This window comes from Equus caballus, chromosome 22 (genome assembly GCF_041296265.1).
Source record: "Equus caballus isolate H_3958 breed thoroughbred chromosome 22, TB-T2T, whole genome shotgun sequence".
NCBI lineage: Eukaryota > Metazoa > Chordata > Mammalia > Perissodactyla > Equidae > Equus > Equus caballus.
In genome coordinates, this window is record NC_091705.1 from 38,639,390 (window position 1) to 38,658,046 (window position 18,657).

Consider the following 18,657-nt stretch of genomic DNA (forward strand, 5'->3'; position numbering starts at 1 on the left):
TTGTTGGTATTATCGCTATTATAATTATGGTACAGTGGCTATTACTGATATTCTCGCTATAACAATATACTATTGTTATCTATTATAATATATCGCTTTGATGAATCTCTGTGTCGCCTCAGTGGAGACCCCTGCAAAGCTGTTGCGGTTTATTTCACTGCCACAAGCTGTGCAAAGTTTGGATGGAACGAATGCAGGTGGATATCAGTTCGTGACAGGTAGGAGGTGGGTCTGGGGCGAGGTCCGGCCAGGAGCCTCCGCCCAGCACGGGGCGGGCCGCGTGGCGTCGGTGTCCGACGGCGTCCGGTCCCCAGCCTGAGTCCGGTCATGGCCCAGCGCCGCGCGGCGCGGATCCTGCCCCTGGCGCTCGCCCTGGCCGCGGTGGCCGCGGTGTCCCGGGCCCGGGGGTCGCTAGGTGCTCTCTGGTCGGGGCAGGGCTGCGCCGCGCTGGGCCGCTGCTGCCCGGGCCGTGACCCGACCTGCGCCGCCCGCGGGCCCCCGCGCTGCTTCTGCGACCAGGCGTGCGGGGCGGGGCGGGACTGCTGCGAGGACTACGCGCGGGCCTGCCCAGGTGCGCCCCGGGAGCGCGAGGCGCCGAGGGGAGCGACGGTATGGGGGTGCGGCGGAGGGAGGAAGGAAGGAAAGAAGGAAGGAAGCCGCCCATGGAGTGGGTTCTAGGCATCGGAGGCGCGCGAGCAAGGAGGAACACGGGCGCGCAGGACACCAGGGGGAAGAGTGGGCTGTGGAGGTGCGCGCGGAGAAAGATGCGCGTGGCAGGGACAGGGGCGCGCGAGTCTCGGGGGGCGGAATGGACAGGGGCGCGTGGAGAGTTGAGGGGTGTTTGGGAGGAACAGGTGCAAGGACTGCGCGCGGGACGTGGAGGGCGGTGCGAGAGTGGGAGGGCTCGTGGAAGAGGCGCAGGAGCCAGGCCGGGGTGCGGGACGCGGGGCCCCGAACGGCAGTGGGCGCGTGCAGGCGTGGAGGGGCGCGGGAGAGGAGGGGGCGCGCCCACGCGCTAAGGAGGGAGGAGGGACGTGTGTGCGGTCAGAGGGGCCCGTGAGGCCTCGAGGGGTGCGAGGGAGGAGAGGGCGCTTGGGTTCGAGTGGGGTGCCAGATTTAGCAAATAAAAACACAGGATGCCCAGTTAAACTTGAATTTCGGATAAACGACCAATAATGTTTTTCGTAAAAGTATGTTTAAATATTGCATGGACCAAACTTACATTAAAAATCATGAATTATTTTTCTGAAATTCAAATGTAACTAGGCGTCTTGTATTTTATCTGGCAGCTCCAGCTGGGGGAAGGGCGTGGGGCCTGGAGGGGCGTGAGGGAGGCGCGGGCGCACGCGCTGCATTGTCAGCCAGGGGTTCCCAGGGCAGATGAAGAGGGAGCTGAGAAGCCGAGGGAACTCGGAGAGGAGCGACGCTGAGAGAAAGGAGAGAGGACCGGGGCTGGGTGTCCGGGAGGGGAGGGGCGGAGGAAAGGCGGGGGGGTGGGGGGTAGGGGGTGGGCGGGGAGCAGGTAAAACCAGGTCAGGTGGGCGGAGGCAGCGGGGCCTGATTCGAATGCAGGCAAGGCCACCTGTGGTCCCGGTGCTGGCCGGCCGTGGCCGCCAGACCAGGGTCCAAGCCTTCCCCAGAAAGGCCCCCCGCAGAGCAGTGTCCAGCGGGCTCTGAAATTAGGGGCAGCTTTTGTTGAGTCTCTAGTGGGGAGGCCTCTGTCCTTTGTAAATGCCAGGCGTAAATTTTTCACACCCACTGGAGACGAAACTCTAAATTCTGTCACCTTGTCAAGTGGATATGATCCAACTTCCCTGGGTCAGGGAGGAGAGACGGCGGTTGGGCCCTCTGTACCCTGAGACGTCGTCAGTGGCGTTCCTCCAGGAGTTTACATTTAAAAGAGAGGGCACCTTTCAAAAGTCCACAATTGGAGAGACCCGCCGTTTATTGGGCACCGAGCTGCTCTGTGCCCAGGAGCGCTGGGGATCTGGTATATAATAACGTCCCCATTCAGCAGATGAGGAAGGCACCGCGCAGACAAGGGGGTGCTTTGGCCAGCCCAGGGGACCCAGCAGGCGTTAGACCTGGGTCTGATCCTGGGTCTTCTAGGCCCGGGCTGCTTCCCACAAGTTTGAGTGGCCACTGGCGGAAATTCAGGCAGCAGTGAGAGGAAAAAGGAATTTTGGGTGTGATGTCTTCCCAAATCGCAGCAAATGAAACTCCTCCAGGTTAGACTTGCGGAAGGACTGTCTTGGGAACACTTTCCTACTCTGCTTTCCGCACAGAGCGCCTGCGGCTGGAGTCGCTCAGAGTGTGGGGCTGCACCCGCCGGGGCTCCCCTCCCACAGCCTGGACTGGGAGCCCAGGAAGGGGCCCGGCAGAGGGATCAGGGATAGATTCCCACCGCCTGAGGTCTGACCCTCGCCCTCAGAATCTCGCGATGTTATTCAGCTCCCCAGCGTTTTGCAGGGTTGTGTAAAGAGCTTGGGCTGATGGGCCCAGGAGCCTCAACGCCTGACCTCCCTCTTTGTTTCGCTCCTTTGGGAAGGTGTCAAAAGGCAGCAGGCCTTGGATCTGGGCTGGGCGGAGCCAAGGTCTTGTGAATAGACCGGGGAAAAGTTTACTCTTCTACCTCCCAGGGGAGCAGGGGACGTGGGGACCAGTTACCAGGGAAGAGATGGAGAGAAGTGTATGATTTTTCATGAATGATTTAGATGAAGTTGACTGACTTTACTAATTGGTTGTGGTGGAGGGACATACTGAGGATGACTAAGAAACCCCCAGCGTTTACTGAGTGCTTACGACGTGCCGGGGAGGGACTGTTTTAAGGGCCTTACCTAAATTGTCTCCTGTAAACCTCCTAACAACCCTATGGAATGGCCAGTGTTATCCTGCCCATTTTACACTTGAGGCACTGAGGCCCAGAGGTAGTGGCCTGCTCAGAGTTGCACAGCTATTAAGCAGCGAATCTGGGATTTGCACCCCAGCAGTCTGGCTCCAGACCGCAATATTGTGTGGCTGTCGAGGGTGGGAGGGACGCCTGAGCGGAAGCGGGGCGGAAGGGAATCTCTTGACACTGCCCGCCTTCCATCAAATTGCTGGCCGCCTGCTGTGCACCCAGCTGTGCATGGTGGGGGCTGGAAAGATGGGGCTCTGGGCCCCCCTCAAGCTTATAATCTGTCTTTGGGAGACGGGGTAGCTGTGAAAGAAATCAACAATTTTAATCCGAGCAAGATGGGGCTTGGAAATGGTTGGTGAGGATGGGGTGGAGGAAGGGAGAGGGTGGGGCTGGAGTGACTAGCAAGGCCTTAAAGGATGGACATTGTTACTTCACATTTTTCAAGTTCTTTACCGAACATTTTCAGATATTTTATACTCTTCTATTATTATTTTTTTTTTTTTGGTGAGAAATATTGTCCTTGAGCTAACATCTGTGCCAATCTTCCTCTATTTTTTTTTTTTTTTTGAGGAAGATCAGCCCTGAGCTAACATCTGCTGCTAATCCTCCTCTTTTTTGCTGAGGAAGACTGGCCCTGAGCTAAGATCCATGCCCATCTTCCTCTACTTTATATGTGGGATGCCTACCACAGCATGGCTTGCCAAGCGGTGCCATGTCCACACCCGGGATCCCAACTGGGGAACCCCGGGCCGCCAAAGAGGAACATGCGCACTTAACTGCTGCGCCACCTGGCTGGCCCCCTATTTTATACTCTTTAATTCTCATTTCAGCCCTGTAAGGATCAATGTCCCCATTTATGCACTTAGATATTCATTGTACCAGTCAGTACTCTTAGGGTTGTGGGACAACTTCTATTGACTTAAGCTAATAAGGGAATTTATTGGCTCAAGTAAGTGAAAAATAATCCATGGATTCTCACTTCAGGCATGGTTGGATCCAGGGACTCCAAGGATGTCATCAGGACTCTTATCTCTTTCCTCCTTTCGTCTCTGCTTGTGTTAGCTTCATTCTAAGGCATGCTGTCACCAAGTGGTGGCAAAGATAGTACCCCATAGCTCCAAACTGGCATCCTTAGTGGAATGAGAGCATCCTTTCCCAAGTTGTTCCAGTCCAAATCCAAGGGCTGGTTTTCCTGGGCCTGGTTTGGGTTACATGCTCATCCGTGATCTAGTCAGTCACTGAGCCTAGGGAGAAGGAATGTGTCAATTGGCCATGGCTGGGGCACATGCCCTAATCCCAGGAATGAGAGAGTGAGGTCAGCCCTGTGCAAACCACATGGACTGAGAGTGGGAAGATTGGATCCTCAAAAGAAAACTGAGGTGGTGTTATCAGAAGGGAGTCAGGGGCTGGGAGGGCAGAAGTGACAGTTGCCCACTTCTGAGCTGCGGGAGACCATGCATTTCAGGGAACTTGTAGTAAAAGCATGCTGAGACTTTCAACAAGAGGAGGGAGGGTGTGACTGGGGATGTTTTGCAGGAACTCTTAGATTTTTAGCCACTAGGCTTGAGGGGGTCTCTACGATCCACTATCAAAAAAGACCTTTTATGAACCACTTCAATAGGAGACAGGAACCGCAAAAGGATTTCAGCTGGCGGGCTGCAGCTGCATTCCAGGAAAATCCTTTTGGTAGACAGTGAGGATGATGGAGGGTCAGGGGGCCAGACGATGAGGTTCAGAGAGGAAGGTGGGGTTAGGATCGTGCAGAAAGGCATTTCTCTCCAAGCCGGGGCCTGTTGGCATAGGGGCAGAAGGATCCAGGGGACTGTGGGAAATTCGGTCTGGCTCCAGCAGGCTCAGCTGGCCTGATGTTATCTGGGTCTCCAGGGCTGGATGAGCAACCCTAACCGCCTGCCCCCGACCCTCCTCCCGTCGCCCCTTTTCAGCTACACTGATAAGCTGGAATTTCTCCTTTACCCGGAGAAAGGTGGGATGGCTTTTGTTTGGGGAAACACCGCCATCTGGTGGTACCTTCTGCAACGCCAACCTGTGGTCCTATTTCCTTTGTTGTTGCTGAGGCAAGATGGGCTCCCTCGGTGTTCACTGGCTCGATCCTCGCTGGGCCCCTGTGTGCCAGGCGCTTGCTTGGCGCTGGGATTCAGCAGGGAAAGGACCCTGCCTCCATGGAGCTGACTGTCTAGTGGAGCAGGCTGGCAAGATATGAATAATCCCGTGAATGCACCGAGGTCACGACCCCAGGCCTAGGTGAAGTGGGATGACAGTTCCCTGGGGGTGGCACATGCTTCCTGGTGACTTCACTCATGCCGGGTGACATGCAAAGAATATATGTGGGGTTGGCATCTGCCTAGTTTTCTGCAAAATCTCTCACCCGCCTGGCAGGGCAGGCAGGGGATCACGGTGGGACTTTGGTGCTCCCTGTCGGTCCAGCCGCCCAGGCAGTGCCCAAATCTGGTCTGCAGTCTCCCTGTCAGGTTGTCCAGCCACTCTGCAAACACTTCCAATGGCCAAAACTCATTTCTTCTCGCTCTTCCTCTACTGTAGATTATCCTCTCTGGCCTGGACCACTGCAGTAGCTGTCTTGCTGGTCTCACTACTTCCCAGGGTACCGTCTCACCCCACCCAGCAGCTAGGGACATCCTTCTACAACCTTAAATATGATCATGTCACTCCTCTGCTCAGAACAATGCAGCAATGGCTTTTCTTAGAATGCTTAGAATAAAATCCAAACCCCTCACAGGAGTCCTCGAAGCCCTGGGTGCTGCCACTGTCCCCTCCCTCTCCGACGTTACCTCCTGCCACCTTCCTTCCTGCTTGTTATGCTCCAGCCACACGGGCCTTCTTGCTGTCCCTCCAGCATCCAACCTTGACCCTGCCTCAGGGCCTTTGCACTGCCTATTCCCTCTGCCTGGAACTCTTCCCTCCCAGATACATGCACAGCTCCCTTCCTTCCCTCCTCAGATGTCCTTTGACCCCTCCATCTAAAATAGTTTCTTATCATCCCACCCCTGATGCTCTTATTCTGCTTTGTTTTTTCTCAGCACGAGTCACTTGTTGAAATTTCATCATATATTGTGTTGTTTTTTGTCTGTTTCCCCCATGGAACGTCAGCTCCCTGAGGGCAGAGGCCTTTTCTACTTTGCTCATCTGTGATCCTGGCTCCCGGCCCAGTGCTTGGCACACAGTAGGCCCACAGTAGTTGTGGAGTAAATGCATAAAGACCTCTGTTGTCTCGGGCATTTGAGATCTACTCAGTGCTCCGCATTTGTCATTGCTGCAATCCTGGGAGACAGCAGTTTGAATCCAGGGTTTTCTGACTCCAGCGCCTTGGCTCGCCTCCGATATTCCACCCCCTTTAGGCTCCACTTGCCTCCTCTGTGAGATGGATTTGACAATAGTGCGAATGCATATTGGAGTCGGGGCCCGGCATGTGACCGGTGGTACACCCAGAAGGGTTGAATGGAAGACGTTTGATGAGGGCTCTATTCACAATGATGGGGGGGGGGGGGCGCAGGAGGAAATGGCGTTATTGGAGCCTGGTGAGAGCAGGATCCATGGCTGAGGGTCCCCCACCGAGGAGACAGGCTGAGGCGGGGGTCCGGGGACAATGAACATCTGGGCTGCGCTCCCTGCGGTGCCCCCACTGGCAGAACTCACTGGCAGCCGGGGGACCAGGGAGCCTCTGGGATGCACGGGCCTCCTGGAGGGCACACGGCTCAGAGGCATCTGGAGAACGCAGCCTCCTAAGGTCGCTGTGAGGGCCACATGACTGGTCCAGCACCAGTGACATAACTGATCTCGTTGTTAGGTGGGTGATGGAAGCAGTCGATGATTGTTAGGCTGTCGTTCCTCGTTTCCTCCCTCCCTCCCTCCTCTGAGCATTTCAGCTCTGCTAAGAGTTGAGATCTGTGTGAGGAGCGTGTGACTTCCTGAGGTGCTGAGGCAAGGCTGGCTGTTTTTAAAACACAGTAATCTCATTTGCTCGGTTCAAGGATGCACACTTGTTCTCACATTTTCACGTAGCTGAACAGGACATGTCTCATAGCCGGTGAGTGCTTCTCCTGAGGACAGACCTTGACTTTCCTGTTCACCGCGGTGTCTCCTGGCTCACAGTAGATGCTTGGTAAACACGTGTGGAATGAGCGAACTCATTCTGACAGTAGTAGCCGCCTTGTGTGTGCATGAGCGCGTGTGTGTGTCACTGTCAAGCCTTGCTGGCACATCCACAGACATTCTCTCCCTGGGGAAGTCTGCAGATTCCGTGTTTCGGCCAGACCGCCTTCCCTGTCTGGTTTGGCCCAGTCCTGGTCTGGGACTGTGGGTGGATGAAAAAGCTGAAGGTCCCAGAGGCCACATCATCAGAAAAGACATACCCATTGAGCCCCGACTGTGGCAGCACACGGAGCGTCTCAAGGACGCGGACCCCAAGCATCTTCCTTCTTTTATGTGATGAACTATTTCAGACATGCTCCAATGGAGAGAGAATAATACAACAAACTCTCCTGGGAAGCTAAGAAACCAGCCTGACCAGCGCTACTGGAGCTTCTGTATTCCCCTCCCCAGTGGCCCTCCTTCCCTCTCTCAGAGGTAACCACTGTGCTGAAATTGGCATTTTAATTCCCATGCATTTATATATATCAATATACCCAGTCAGTTCTCATCATGCACAGTAGTTTTGTTCTGTAAAACACTGCGTTGATGAATGCTGAACCATTATCTCCGGGGGAAATATGGACAAAGATTATAATCTTAAATCCTAAATCAACTCATTCTGGTAGATTCTATTTTATTTATTTTACAAAAGAGAAAAATGAGGCCCAGAAGTAAGTGACCAGCATGAGGCCGCCCCACTAACAGATGCCAGAGCTGAGATTCAAACCCCGTCCCTCTGGCCCCAGAGCCAGCCCTGCTTGCACGACTCCACATGGCCACCTGCCGCCTCCATCTGAGGAGGCGGATCAGCGCCTTGGTTGACCTTGGCTGTGAAGGCGCCCTTTGCGTGACTCAAAATTTTTGCTGTTCTGTGTATGTCTGTGAATGACTACAAAGAGCTCTCAAGTATTGATTTTGGGGTTACAAATAAATTTTAGCAAATAGACAAATTCGTAAATACAGAATCAGCAAATAGTGAGGATTGACTCGTAAATATGTACTTAGTGTGTGTGTGTGTGTGTGTGTGTGTGTATATATATATATACTTAAATATCTATAGTATCATATATTTATATAATACCTGTGTGGATTCTTAGACACAATATAGCACTGTTTTGCAGATTTTAAAACTGTGTGTAAATAGTATCACACCAGAAATAGCTTCTGCAAGAGGCTTCCTTCCACCCCCTGTTGGTGGTGGTGTAGCTGTGGTTCGTTTCACTGCTGCAGAGGAAGAGCCAGTGTTCGCGGGGCACTTGCTCTGTGCCGGGAGCAAATGCTTTATGTCACATCTGGTTGAACCCTCAAAGTCGCCCTATCAGGTGAATACTGTTCTTATTCCCATTTGACAGCAGAAGAAACTGAGGCACAGTGAGGTTAAATGAGTTGCCATTAGCACTTAGGAAGTGTTTATTGAAGGAACAAGTGATGCAAACAACCTAAATGACCATTGCTAGGAGGATGGATCAATAAACCGTGGGATTCTAAGTTGAGGTCGATGTGCAAACAGTTGTCGTGGAGAAGCTTTCACCGAAGGCGTGGGCTCAGGTCTGTAAGTGTTCTGGCTCTCATTGCGGTGTTTTTGGGGGTTTGGTTCGTGGGGAAGGTGCAGCCCTGGTCGCTGGCCAGCCCAACTGCGTAGAAGTTGCCCTTGGAGATGCCGCCTTCTCTTCCAGCGGTCCCCTGCGCTGTGGCAAAGTGGAGTGGCTGGAGTCGCTGTGTCAAGCCCTGCCAGGTCTCTTACCGTGTCCGCCAGAGGCATGTCCTGCAGGAACCAAGGAACGGGGGTGCCCCCTGCCCCCCGCTGGAGGAGCGGGCTGGCTGTGTGGAGTACTGGAGCCACCCAGGAGTGGAGTGCCAACAGTCCTTGCGTGAGTAGGGGCGGCTGGGGGCGGCTGTCAGTGGGAACAGCCTGGCTGGACGGCAAGGCCCTCCACGAGTTCCTGGGGAGGGTCTGAGGTTGGGGTGGGACTCTGCCTTCCTTTGCTCTGGTCCCCACTCCTCACCTTGTGAATGAGGTAAGAAGCTCTGACTTCCTCTGGGGATCTCAGAGGAAAGAGAGGGGATCTCTCTTTCTACTCATCTCTCAATGTGAATCAGCCGGGACTTGGTTTGAATGCAGATGATGGGAAACCCAACTTGAACTCATCAGAGCCCAAATATGTGGCTCATGTAACTAAAATTCCTGGGGCTACATTCAGGCATGGCTGGATCCAGGGCCTCAAGCAGTGTTGCTAGGAATCTCTCAGCTCTGTTTACCTCTGAGTTGGCCTCCTTCTCAGGCTGGCTCTCCCTTTGAATCTGGTGGGGGTGGGGGAAGGGTCAGCCCCATCTGAATGAGAGTAGGGGAGGGGTGTTCTCCAGAGGGAGATTGGGGAGAATGGTTGCAGGGCGGGCAAGACAAGGGAGGCCCACTACATTGCACACCCTGGCAAAGGGGTTTTGTATCACTATGAAAAACAGGTGACGCTCATTTTACAGCTGAAGAAGTTTACCAACTGTGTGAAGCGGTTTTCCAGAAGGGCTAGAATGGCAGGCTGCAGGGTTAAACTGTCCCCTTCCACTCTCCCCATGCCACCGCCTGGCGGGGAGGGTAGGTCATCCTACAACAGGAATCTTACCGTGGTGCCACCTTCCTGATTAAATTCTCCAGGGGCCACCTGGTGCTCCGGGAACCCAGTCTCCTCCTCTGGCCATGAGCGCGGGCTCTTGCCTCCTCCGGTCTCATCTGCTTCTTCCTTCTGCCTGTGTTTTAATTAATTAATTAATTAATTAATTAATTTATTTTGAGGAAGATTAGCCCTGAGCTAACTGCTGCCAATCCTCCTCTTTTTGCTGAGGAAGACTGGCCCTGAGCTAACATCCATGCCCATTTTCCTCTACTTTATATGTGGGATGCCTACCACAGCATGGCTTGCCAAGTGGTGCCATGTCCACACCTGGGATCCAAACTGACGAACCCCGGGCCGCTGAAACAGAACATGTGCACTTAACTGCTGCGCTACCAGCCCGGCCTGTGTTTTAAAGGGTCATTCTGACCACTGTGGGGACAGCTGATGAAAGGGGTCAGAGGGCAGCAGGGGGACCAGGGAAGAGGCTACTGCAGTGGGGCAGGTGAGAGAGGACAGTGGCTGCACCAGGTGGTGGCACTGGGGTGATGAAGTGGCAGTGCCCGGAAATTGTTGCCCCTCTGCCCTGCCTCACCTTGCCTGGTTCATCATTTCCTGCATAGATGCCACTTTTCCCCAGGAGGATTTTCCTGACTGCCCTACCATGTGCCAGCTCTTTGCCACATTACTTGACTCTGTGAGGCCAATGTTCCTATTCTCATTTACAGAGGGGAAAACCAAGGCTCAGGAAGGCACGAAACTTGCCCAAGACACATGACTCATTGTAGATCATCTTATTTAGCTCTGACAGTAACTCTATGATGTAGGTTCTGGTATCGTCCCCATTTTGCTGAGGAGGAGACTGAGGCTCAGAGAGGTGCAGTAACTTGACCAAGACCACTCAGAGATAGGAGGGGGAGCTGGCACTAGAACCTGGGCTTCTCTGGGCCTCTCCTCCCTGCTGTAGACTGCACCAAAAGAAGCACCATGGGTGCTGGAAGAGAGGAGGGAAGGGAAATTGTGTGTTAAGAGTATATGGCAAAGACCAAGTCCTGTCTCTAGGGCAGCCGCAGAGAGAGGGGCCTGGGATGCTGGAATGACCTTCCTTGAGGCCACAGCATTCGTTCAACACCCAACCTTTGATTCAACTCCATCACTCAGGGAATAGGGACGGGGAGGGACTTCCTTTGGCTTTTTCATTTTCCTAAGGTATCACCAGCCTCTTGTGGACTCACTCTCAGTTCTCTTCCTCCGTCTGCTCTAGGAAAGAAGAGACTTGGAAGCTGGCCCAACAAAATAATTTTATTAATTTATTTATCCATCCATCCCTCTCTACTTCCTTTTTCCATCTTTATGTCTTCCCACCTATTCATTCATCCATCCATCCGCTTTTCCATTCATCTGTTTTTTTATCCATTGATCTCTCCATCCTCCTGTCATCTCTCCATCCATCCTTCCTGCCATCCATCATCTCTTCTGTCAGACATCTCTGTCTCTCTTTTCTTCTATCCTCCCATCTTCCATTTATTTACCCATCATCCATCCATTCTTCCTTTCTTTCTTTCATCATTTTGGCCGTCCATCCATCCATCCATCTATCCATCCATCCATACAGTCAACTCTTTTATCTACCCTTTTTTACTCACTCACTTATTCATTCATCAAAATCATTCATTTGAAAAACTTTTATTGAGACCCACTATGCAACCCACTGTGCTAGGCTCTGAGTCCCGGAGAGAAATACGACCCTGCCTCCAGCATTGCATTAAGGGTCCCAGTGGGGACCACTCCCCAGTTACAAGGTCCCACAGTCTCCTTAGGACTGCCATATATGAGCCCCGGCCACCAGGAGTACCTAACCCTGCTTCCCATGGTGTCTGTGCCTGGTGGGTGCTCGCCTACCTAACTCTGTTTTCTCCTGGGCCCACAGTCCCTGCTCTGATAACCACAGGCAGCTACGGGAAAGAGCGGAAAAAGCAAGGTGTCCCCAAGGAGCGGGAGACAGCAGGGTAAGTGGAAGCCAATAAACGCAAAGTCAAACTAAAGTTTGTGAATATTTTCTTCAGATTAAACTTTCATCACGTCTCTCTCTCACTTCGATAGCTTCACTATCTCCTCATTTCTTGTCCGGTTACGTCTGTAAGCTCAATTAACATGGATTTTTGAAGGCCTTGATCATTGGTCTCCATTCACCTTCATTCCTTCCTCCCTTCATTCATTCACTCAACATTCACTGAGTGCTCATTATATGACAGGCACTGTGCCAGACCTTGAGGCTACAGCGAGGAACAAAAGAGACAGAAATACTTGTCCTCGTGGAGTGGACTGTCTAATCGGAGGAGACAGACTATAAAAAAAATAAATAGCGTGTCAGATGATGCCAAGTGCTGTGGAGAAAAATATATCAGGGAAGAGGGTGAGGGTGCCAGGGACGTCCTCACTTGACCTTTGAACTGAGATCTATCTTAGGAGGAGGCTATCTGGGGGAAAAGCAGGTCTGGAAGAGGGACCAGCATGTACAAAGGTCCTGAGGCAGGGCATGCCTAGTGTGTTCAAGGATTAGCAGGACCTTGTGTGGCTGGAGTGTAGGGAAAGTGAGAGAGTGGGAAATAAGGTCAGAAATATATTGGGGGGAGGGATCAGATCTCATAGTGCCTATAGGCTGTGGTGGGAATTTGGGCACCTGCGTGAAATGGGAGACACGGGAGCGTTTTGAGCAAAGGAGTGACATGATCTCCCTTAGGTTTTCACAGGATCCCTTTGGATGCCGTTTGGAGGATCGATTGCAGAGAGGCCAGGAGGGAATCAGGGAGGCCAGTAGGGGGAGGCGGGGCTGCTGCGACTGAAAGAATAGGGTCTGAACTCAGGCAGTGGCAGTGGAGACGGGGAGGCGGGGTGTACTAGTTAGGATTCTTTTCATTGCAAGTGACAGAAACTCAGCTCAAACGGGCTCGAGTGAGAAGAATTACTGGTTTACATAACTGCAAAGGAAGTTCTGAAATAGAATTACTGTGAGCATGGCTGAAGCCAAGAGGTCACATAACGCGGTTGGTACTTGCTCTCCTCTCTCGTTCTCTCCCTCGCGCCATATATTGACTTCCTTCTCAAGCAGCCAGCCTCTATCCTTACAGTGGCCAAGATGACCACCAGCCTTCCCACGGCCTCCCAGCGTAGCCCCTCCAGCGGAGGGTCCTTCCTCCCGGTCTCCATGTGTCATTTCGGGAGGAGACCCTGATCGGTCTGCTAGGGTCCCAGGCCCATCCCTGAAGCAGTCACCATCGTCTGGAGGATGGGCACTCTGATCGGTCACCTTCAGTCATCTGCCCACTCTGGTGGCAGGTGTGGGGAGCCAGGACCAGCTGCCTTGATGGAATGCCCCTCCGAGACCACGTAGGGGAGGGCAAGAGCTGCCCAGATGAAACACCAAACGGGGCAGAGAAGGTGTGTTGGGAAGAGAAAAGTTCCATTTTTCACAGGCTTCCGGTAAGGGACAGATTCCGGAGGAGTTCTGGGGGTGGCTCCAGGAGGAAGGGGCTGAGGACAGGTCTTGGGCCGTCCTAGAAGAAAACTGGCTTTCCTGAGGCCTCCCAGAAGCTGCCGCCACCAGAGGGCCCCAGCCCCACATGGAGTCACCCCGAGGCCTTGACAAGCTGCGTCTCCTCCAGCAGGGGGGGCCCATTTACTGTGACTTGTAGAAAAAGTTGGGTAGGAGTAAAATTTTGGCAAATTGGGTCTTATTTCAGATAGCCCGGAATGGGGAGCTTCCCTTTTAAATAATTCCCGTGGCGAATCTTTTCTACGAAACAGGATCTTTTATGAAATGCAGTGGTGTGCTTGTTGAGGCTTTTTGGGTTTAGGTGGCATCACCACTTATTAGCTTATTATTGGGCAAGTTGTCTCTCTCTCTGATCCTCAGTTTCCTATTCTGTAAACTGGGGCTACACCTACCTCGCGGGGTTTGCCCATCCCATTGGACCAAATGGTTCATTCAGCAAATTCTTATGGAACCAGGTACTGTTCTAGGAGTTGGCTACAACAGTGAACAGAACGAAACAGTTCCTGCCTTTGCAGAGGCTGACCTTGTAGGGCAGACGGATGAGAACTAACCTGTGTCGCCTTTTGGATGTGGTGCTGAGGAGAGGGCCTGACGCATGGGAACCCGCAATGAGAGTCACTTAAAGAAGCAGGAGCCGCGTCTCCTGCTGGATGCAACCCGTTGATGCAGATGGAGTTGCCCGAAAGGGCTCTGTGTCGGAGGGAAATAGTACCAAGCTGGACCTACACAGGCCTAGGTGTACAGCAGGTGCTCCATAAATGCTCACAGGTGCGCCGGGTGGTGTCTCCCTGTGTGGCTGCAGGTACTGTGTCCAGTTCCGGCTGGGGCCCATTCCCGGGAGCTGCCAACAGGTGAGGGCACCCCATGCCCGGTGGACAAGGTATCTGACCCAGGGCCACACGGTGTGTGTGAGGTGTGAGTGGCCTGCCCAGGACGCCAGGAGCCGGCGCTGCTACGGGGATGGCGGTGGGGCCGAAGGGTAAGCAGAGGGCCTGGGGCCTAGGGAGGTGTGACTGGAGAGCCTGGGGCTTCTCTGCTACCTGAGAGATGAAGGTGCTGCAGGAGCGAGATGCTGGATGCTGCTCCCTGGTCAGGCGGGGCCCAGGGAGGTCCTGAGCCCAGTGTCTGAGGAGGAGCAGCTCCTGCCGCTTCCAGCTGTGTGAACTTGGGCAATCTCATAACCTCTCTGAACCCCAGTTTCCTCATCTGAAAATGCAGATAAGAAGAGGACCTCCCCAGGGAGCGATGGTGAAGGTTAAGGAAGATCGTGCAAGTCGAGGACTTAGCATAGCTCCTGGCATCCAGAAAGAACTCAAGAAAAGGGAGCTGGTATTGTCATAAAATCCTCACAATTCCCTGAATAAGTCAAGTTTGGTTACTCTCATTTTATAGATGGGGGACCTGAGGCTCAGAGAGGCAGTGTGACTTAGTCAAGGTCACACAGCAGGATTTAACCCAGATTTGGCTTACATCGGCTCCCTAGACTCAGAAAGCACTTAGCATACTAAATGTAACAGTAGCTAACATTTATTGAGTGCTTACTATGTACCGACTATTTTAAGTTCTTTGTATTCATTCATTCAATAAATATTTGTTGAGCACATACTATTGAGCATGTGCCAGGCAATGTTTTGGGCACTGGGGAGACGCAGTGAATAAAGCAGATGTGGCCCCTGCCCTTCTGGAGATGACATTCTGCTGTGAGGAGACAGACGTTAGACAAATAAATCTGTAACTTGTCAGACGGGAGATAAATGTCAGGGAAAGAAAGCAGAATGAGAGGGAAGTTCTGGGGTTGTTATTTTTCAAGGAAAGTGACACTAAGGAGGTGACATTTGAATAGAGATCTGAAGGAAATGCGGGAGGGAGCCATGTGGATGTCTGGGGGAAGGGCATTCCAGGCAGAGGGAACAGCAAGTGCAAAGGCCCTGAGGTGGGAGCATGCCGCCATTGTGGCCGGAGTGGAGTGAGCAAGGGGGAGCGTGGAAGGAGGTGAGGACACGTTGACACACAGTATGCCGTTGAAACATTCCAAGAACCCATAGTGGATGCTTTTGGGATCTTTGCTTTCCAGATGAGGAGACTGAGATGCAGAGGTGCCCAAGGTCACACATCTAGCAAGTGACAGAAGTGGAATTTGAACCAAAACCACTCAGACCCCTGAGCCAAGCTCTGGAGACTAGACAAGACCGTTTCCCACTGACGGCGCTTTCCCAGCGCAGGGACAGTACTGGTGGAATGAGAGCTCTCTGGGGTCTCCAGTTCTTCTCTCATTTCTCAAGGTGTTGATTTCCTTCCTCTTGAAATGGAGCAGCCCCGCTCATTGCAAACCCAGGGCTGACGCCAGATGCGTGTTAGGGACACGTGTCTGAACGAGAGGCATCGGAACTGCACAGATCCGGGTTCAAACCCCACCTATGCGCCTTCCAAGCTGTGTGACGTTGGGCAAGCCCACCCCCTGACCCTGATAGTCCCCACCACTCTGACTGTGGGGAGGATCCTGAGCCCTTCGCACAGCACCTGGCCTCTGATGGATGCTCGGAAGTGAAAGCTGCCACTGTCGTGTCTAACCTATGAAATGGGTATGATAATAGGTACTTTGTGAAAATGAGACACAGTAGATGTGATGGACCTGGCACATAGCAGGTGTCCAATAAATAGATGGCAGACAATATTATCACACTCTAAGGAGGCCCTTCTGCCCTCTGCCCCAGTGTCTCTCCTACTTACCTGTCCTAGACCTGAGATCCTACCATTAGAGGTTCATTCTTTGGGCTAGAAGCTTACGTCTTAGAACCTCAGTTTATATATCCATTTTTGGATAAGCTTTTCTAGTTCTAAGACTCTGATTAATCCCACATTTCTCTTTTGGGATGCAAATCCTCCCAAGTGAAGACCATGGCACTTTGGTGAGGCTGAGGTGAAATTCGCAGGAACCCCTGACTCCACCAGGTTTGGGCAGGAACGGAAAGCAGAGCAGGGCCGTGCCAGAGAGGGGCATCTCCCCTGCTCCCACCCTCCCCGGGGCCAGGCTCACCGAACAGGTGGTGGAAGGGCTGATCGGGGCATGAGCTCACCAGGCAGGACTGGGCAGAGGCGGAGGATCAAAGCGAGGATGGAGACGAGCTGTCAGCTGGATTCTTTCCCCGGGCAGCTGGCCAGGGCAGTGTGCAAAGGGCCCGACTGGGGAGGGATCGACCTGTCAGTTGTGCCAGTTGGGGATTTTCGGAGGGTTTGTTTAGCCTGAGAAGTGTCTCTGAGTTTGGGACAAGAAGAAGGAACACCTGCCATAGTCGTGCACCTACTGTGTGCTGGGCACCAAGTAGGTGCTTTACATGTGAGTTCTCATTCAGGCCTCACAAGCTTAGAACAGGGCCTGGCACATAATAGGCACTCAATCAGGGTTACTTACTATTGTTATTATTTTGTGTTTCTTAAAGATTTGAATTAGACCTACAGAGAATTGGCTAGAACACATATGAGCAGGTTAACAAATGTTTGGAAGGGAGGCATACCTGGTTAGTCACACCCAGGCAAGGAGTAGAGCCTGACTAGCTTCCTGTCCTCCCCTGGGCCCCCTCCTAACCACAGCCCACCCCCCATAAAGGAAGCCACCGTCCTGAATTCTGCGGTGACCCCTTGTCCAGTTTTCCTTCTGGATCCCTGAGCTCTATAATTTACTTTTGCTTTTTTTCAAATGTTACATAAATGAAATCACACGATGCGTGCTTTGGAATCCGACTTCTTTGGCTCGTCGTGAAGTTTGAAGGTTCGTGCGCGTGCCTGCCTTGTAGCATCAGCTGGTTCATTCTTGGTGCCGAAATGGTCAGCCATTAGTATCATGCTCATTTCTATTTTCTCTGCACACGTATCTCGTTGGACCCTCTCCTTTAGAAAGGCGCAGGTGGTGGATATTTCTGCTTCCTTTTGAGGAGAAGGCGGCTCCTAGGAGCTGGGTCATCAACTGATTTCAGAGCCTGTGCTCTTAACCATGGCACTGTGTCGCCTCCCAACAGAGGAGGCAGAGGGACACAGGGAGGTTTAGCAACTAGCCTGGTTTTCCTAGCAAGCATGTAAGAGCACTGCCTCACCAGACCCTAAGAGCTGAGCCTGGACTGCCCCATGTGGCCTCTGGGGTCGGCTCCCTGGGGCTAGCTCAGGGCCAACTTCTCCATCAGGCACATCTTCGTTTCCCTCGGTAGACGCAGGGCCCAGGGTCTACGCACTTCTAGGACCCACGAAAAATTTTAAATTTTAATTTCTTTTAAAATCAGAAGACGAAAAGATGTAATAATGAAAATTGAATAATGAATCCAGCCTGGAATATTCGTCTCTAGACAAGGCAGTCATAAACTGGGATTTAAAATATTTTTTGCGTGGAGGAAGAGGCCCACAAAGGCCAACGGCCCTGGAGCCCAGGAGAGTCCTAATGTGACTGAGGCAGCCCCGTCTCTTGCAGGAACCAGCTGTTGCTGTGGCAGGCGGCCGGCCACCCCCGGTGCCGAGGGACCTGGGAGAGGCTGGGGCGGCCCCGGGACTGCTCCTGCCCCGAGGTCCACAGCCTCGTCTTCATCTAGGAGCCGCGGGCCCCCGCTGTGCAGACCTCCTCTCTCGGAAGCCTCCCTGGCTGGCAGTGAGAAGCGGGGTCTCAGGGTCCCGCAGGACGAGGGAGGGGAGAGGTCTGCAGATGGGAGATGGAGGGACAGCCTTGTCCTTACGGCCTTCCACCGACACTGAGAATAGCTCTGCGTTCCGCCCGGTGCCAGCTGAGTCATAGCCTTACTCACAGTCCCTCTAGCTCAGGGCACCCCGATTTCATCTCCTGAACCCCCTTGTGGCTTTTCCTCTGTTCTCCCTGTCTGCACACCTCCTTCTGTTGACTCTCCACTCTCCCCCTTTTTTTACTTAAATAAATTTATTTTAAAAGGAATCTTATTCTTAAGTATTTGTGTTTAAAGAGGAAATGTTTTATAATAAATAGAAATGAAGATAAATAAAACAAATATTTATTAAGTACCTACCGCATGCCAAGTACCGTCCTGGCCATTATACATGTTGACTCATCGGATCCTGAGTTGGGTGCAATTATTGTCCCTATCTTACATGTGAGGACATTGAAGCACAGAGAAGTTAAGCCATTTGCCCGAGGTCACACAGCTAGTGAGGGCAGAGTTACGTCTACTGCTGAAATTCCCTGCGCTAGTACATCAGCTCCATGAGGGCAGGATTTTGGTCTGTCTTGTTCCTTGCTGTGTCCCCTGTGCCTAGAACATGCAATAATGCTCAATAAATATTTGTTGAATGAATAAAGGAACGAAGAGATGAATGACCAGCTGCCATCATTAGAAGGCAATCAGAAAATTGAATGCGATGGAAACCAAACAAGTGTGGCTTGGGAGCTGAGCATGAAGCCCGCGCTGTCCTTG

General features: G+C 52.7%; 1 protein-coding gene across 1 annotated transcript; it reads left to right on the forward strand.

The window, feature by feature from the left end:
- Positions 1-275: 275 nt before the first annotated feature.
- LOC106782425 (somatomedin-B and thrombospondin type-1 domain-containing protein-like) lies at positions 276-18,161 on the forward strand. The gene is made up of 5 exons (XM_023626719.2): positions 276-571; positions 8,743-8,937; positions 11,606-11,684; positions 14,034-14,210; positions 17,691-18,161. Exons 1-5 carry the CDS (start codon positions 328-330, stop codon positions 17,806-17,808), a joined length of 813 nt encoding a protein of 270 aa, XP_023482487.1. The 5' UTR covers positions 276-327; the 3' UTR covers positions 17,809-18,161.
- Positions 18,162-18,657: the final 496 nt, after the last annotated feature.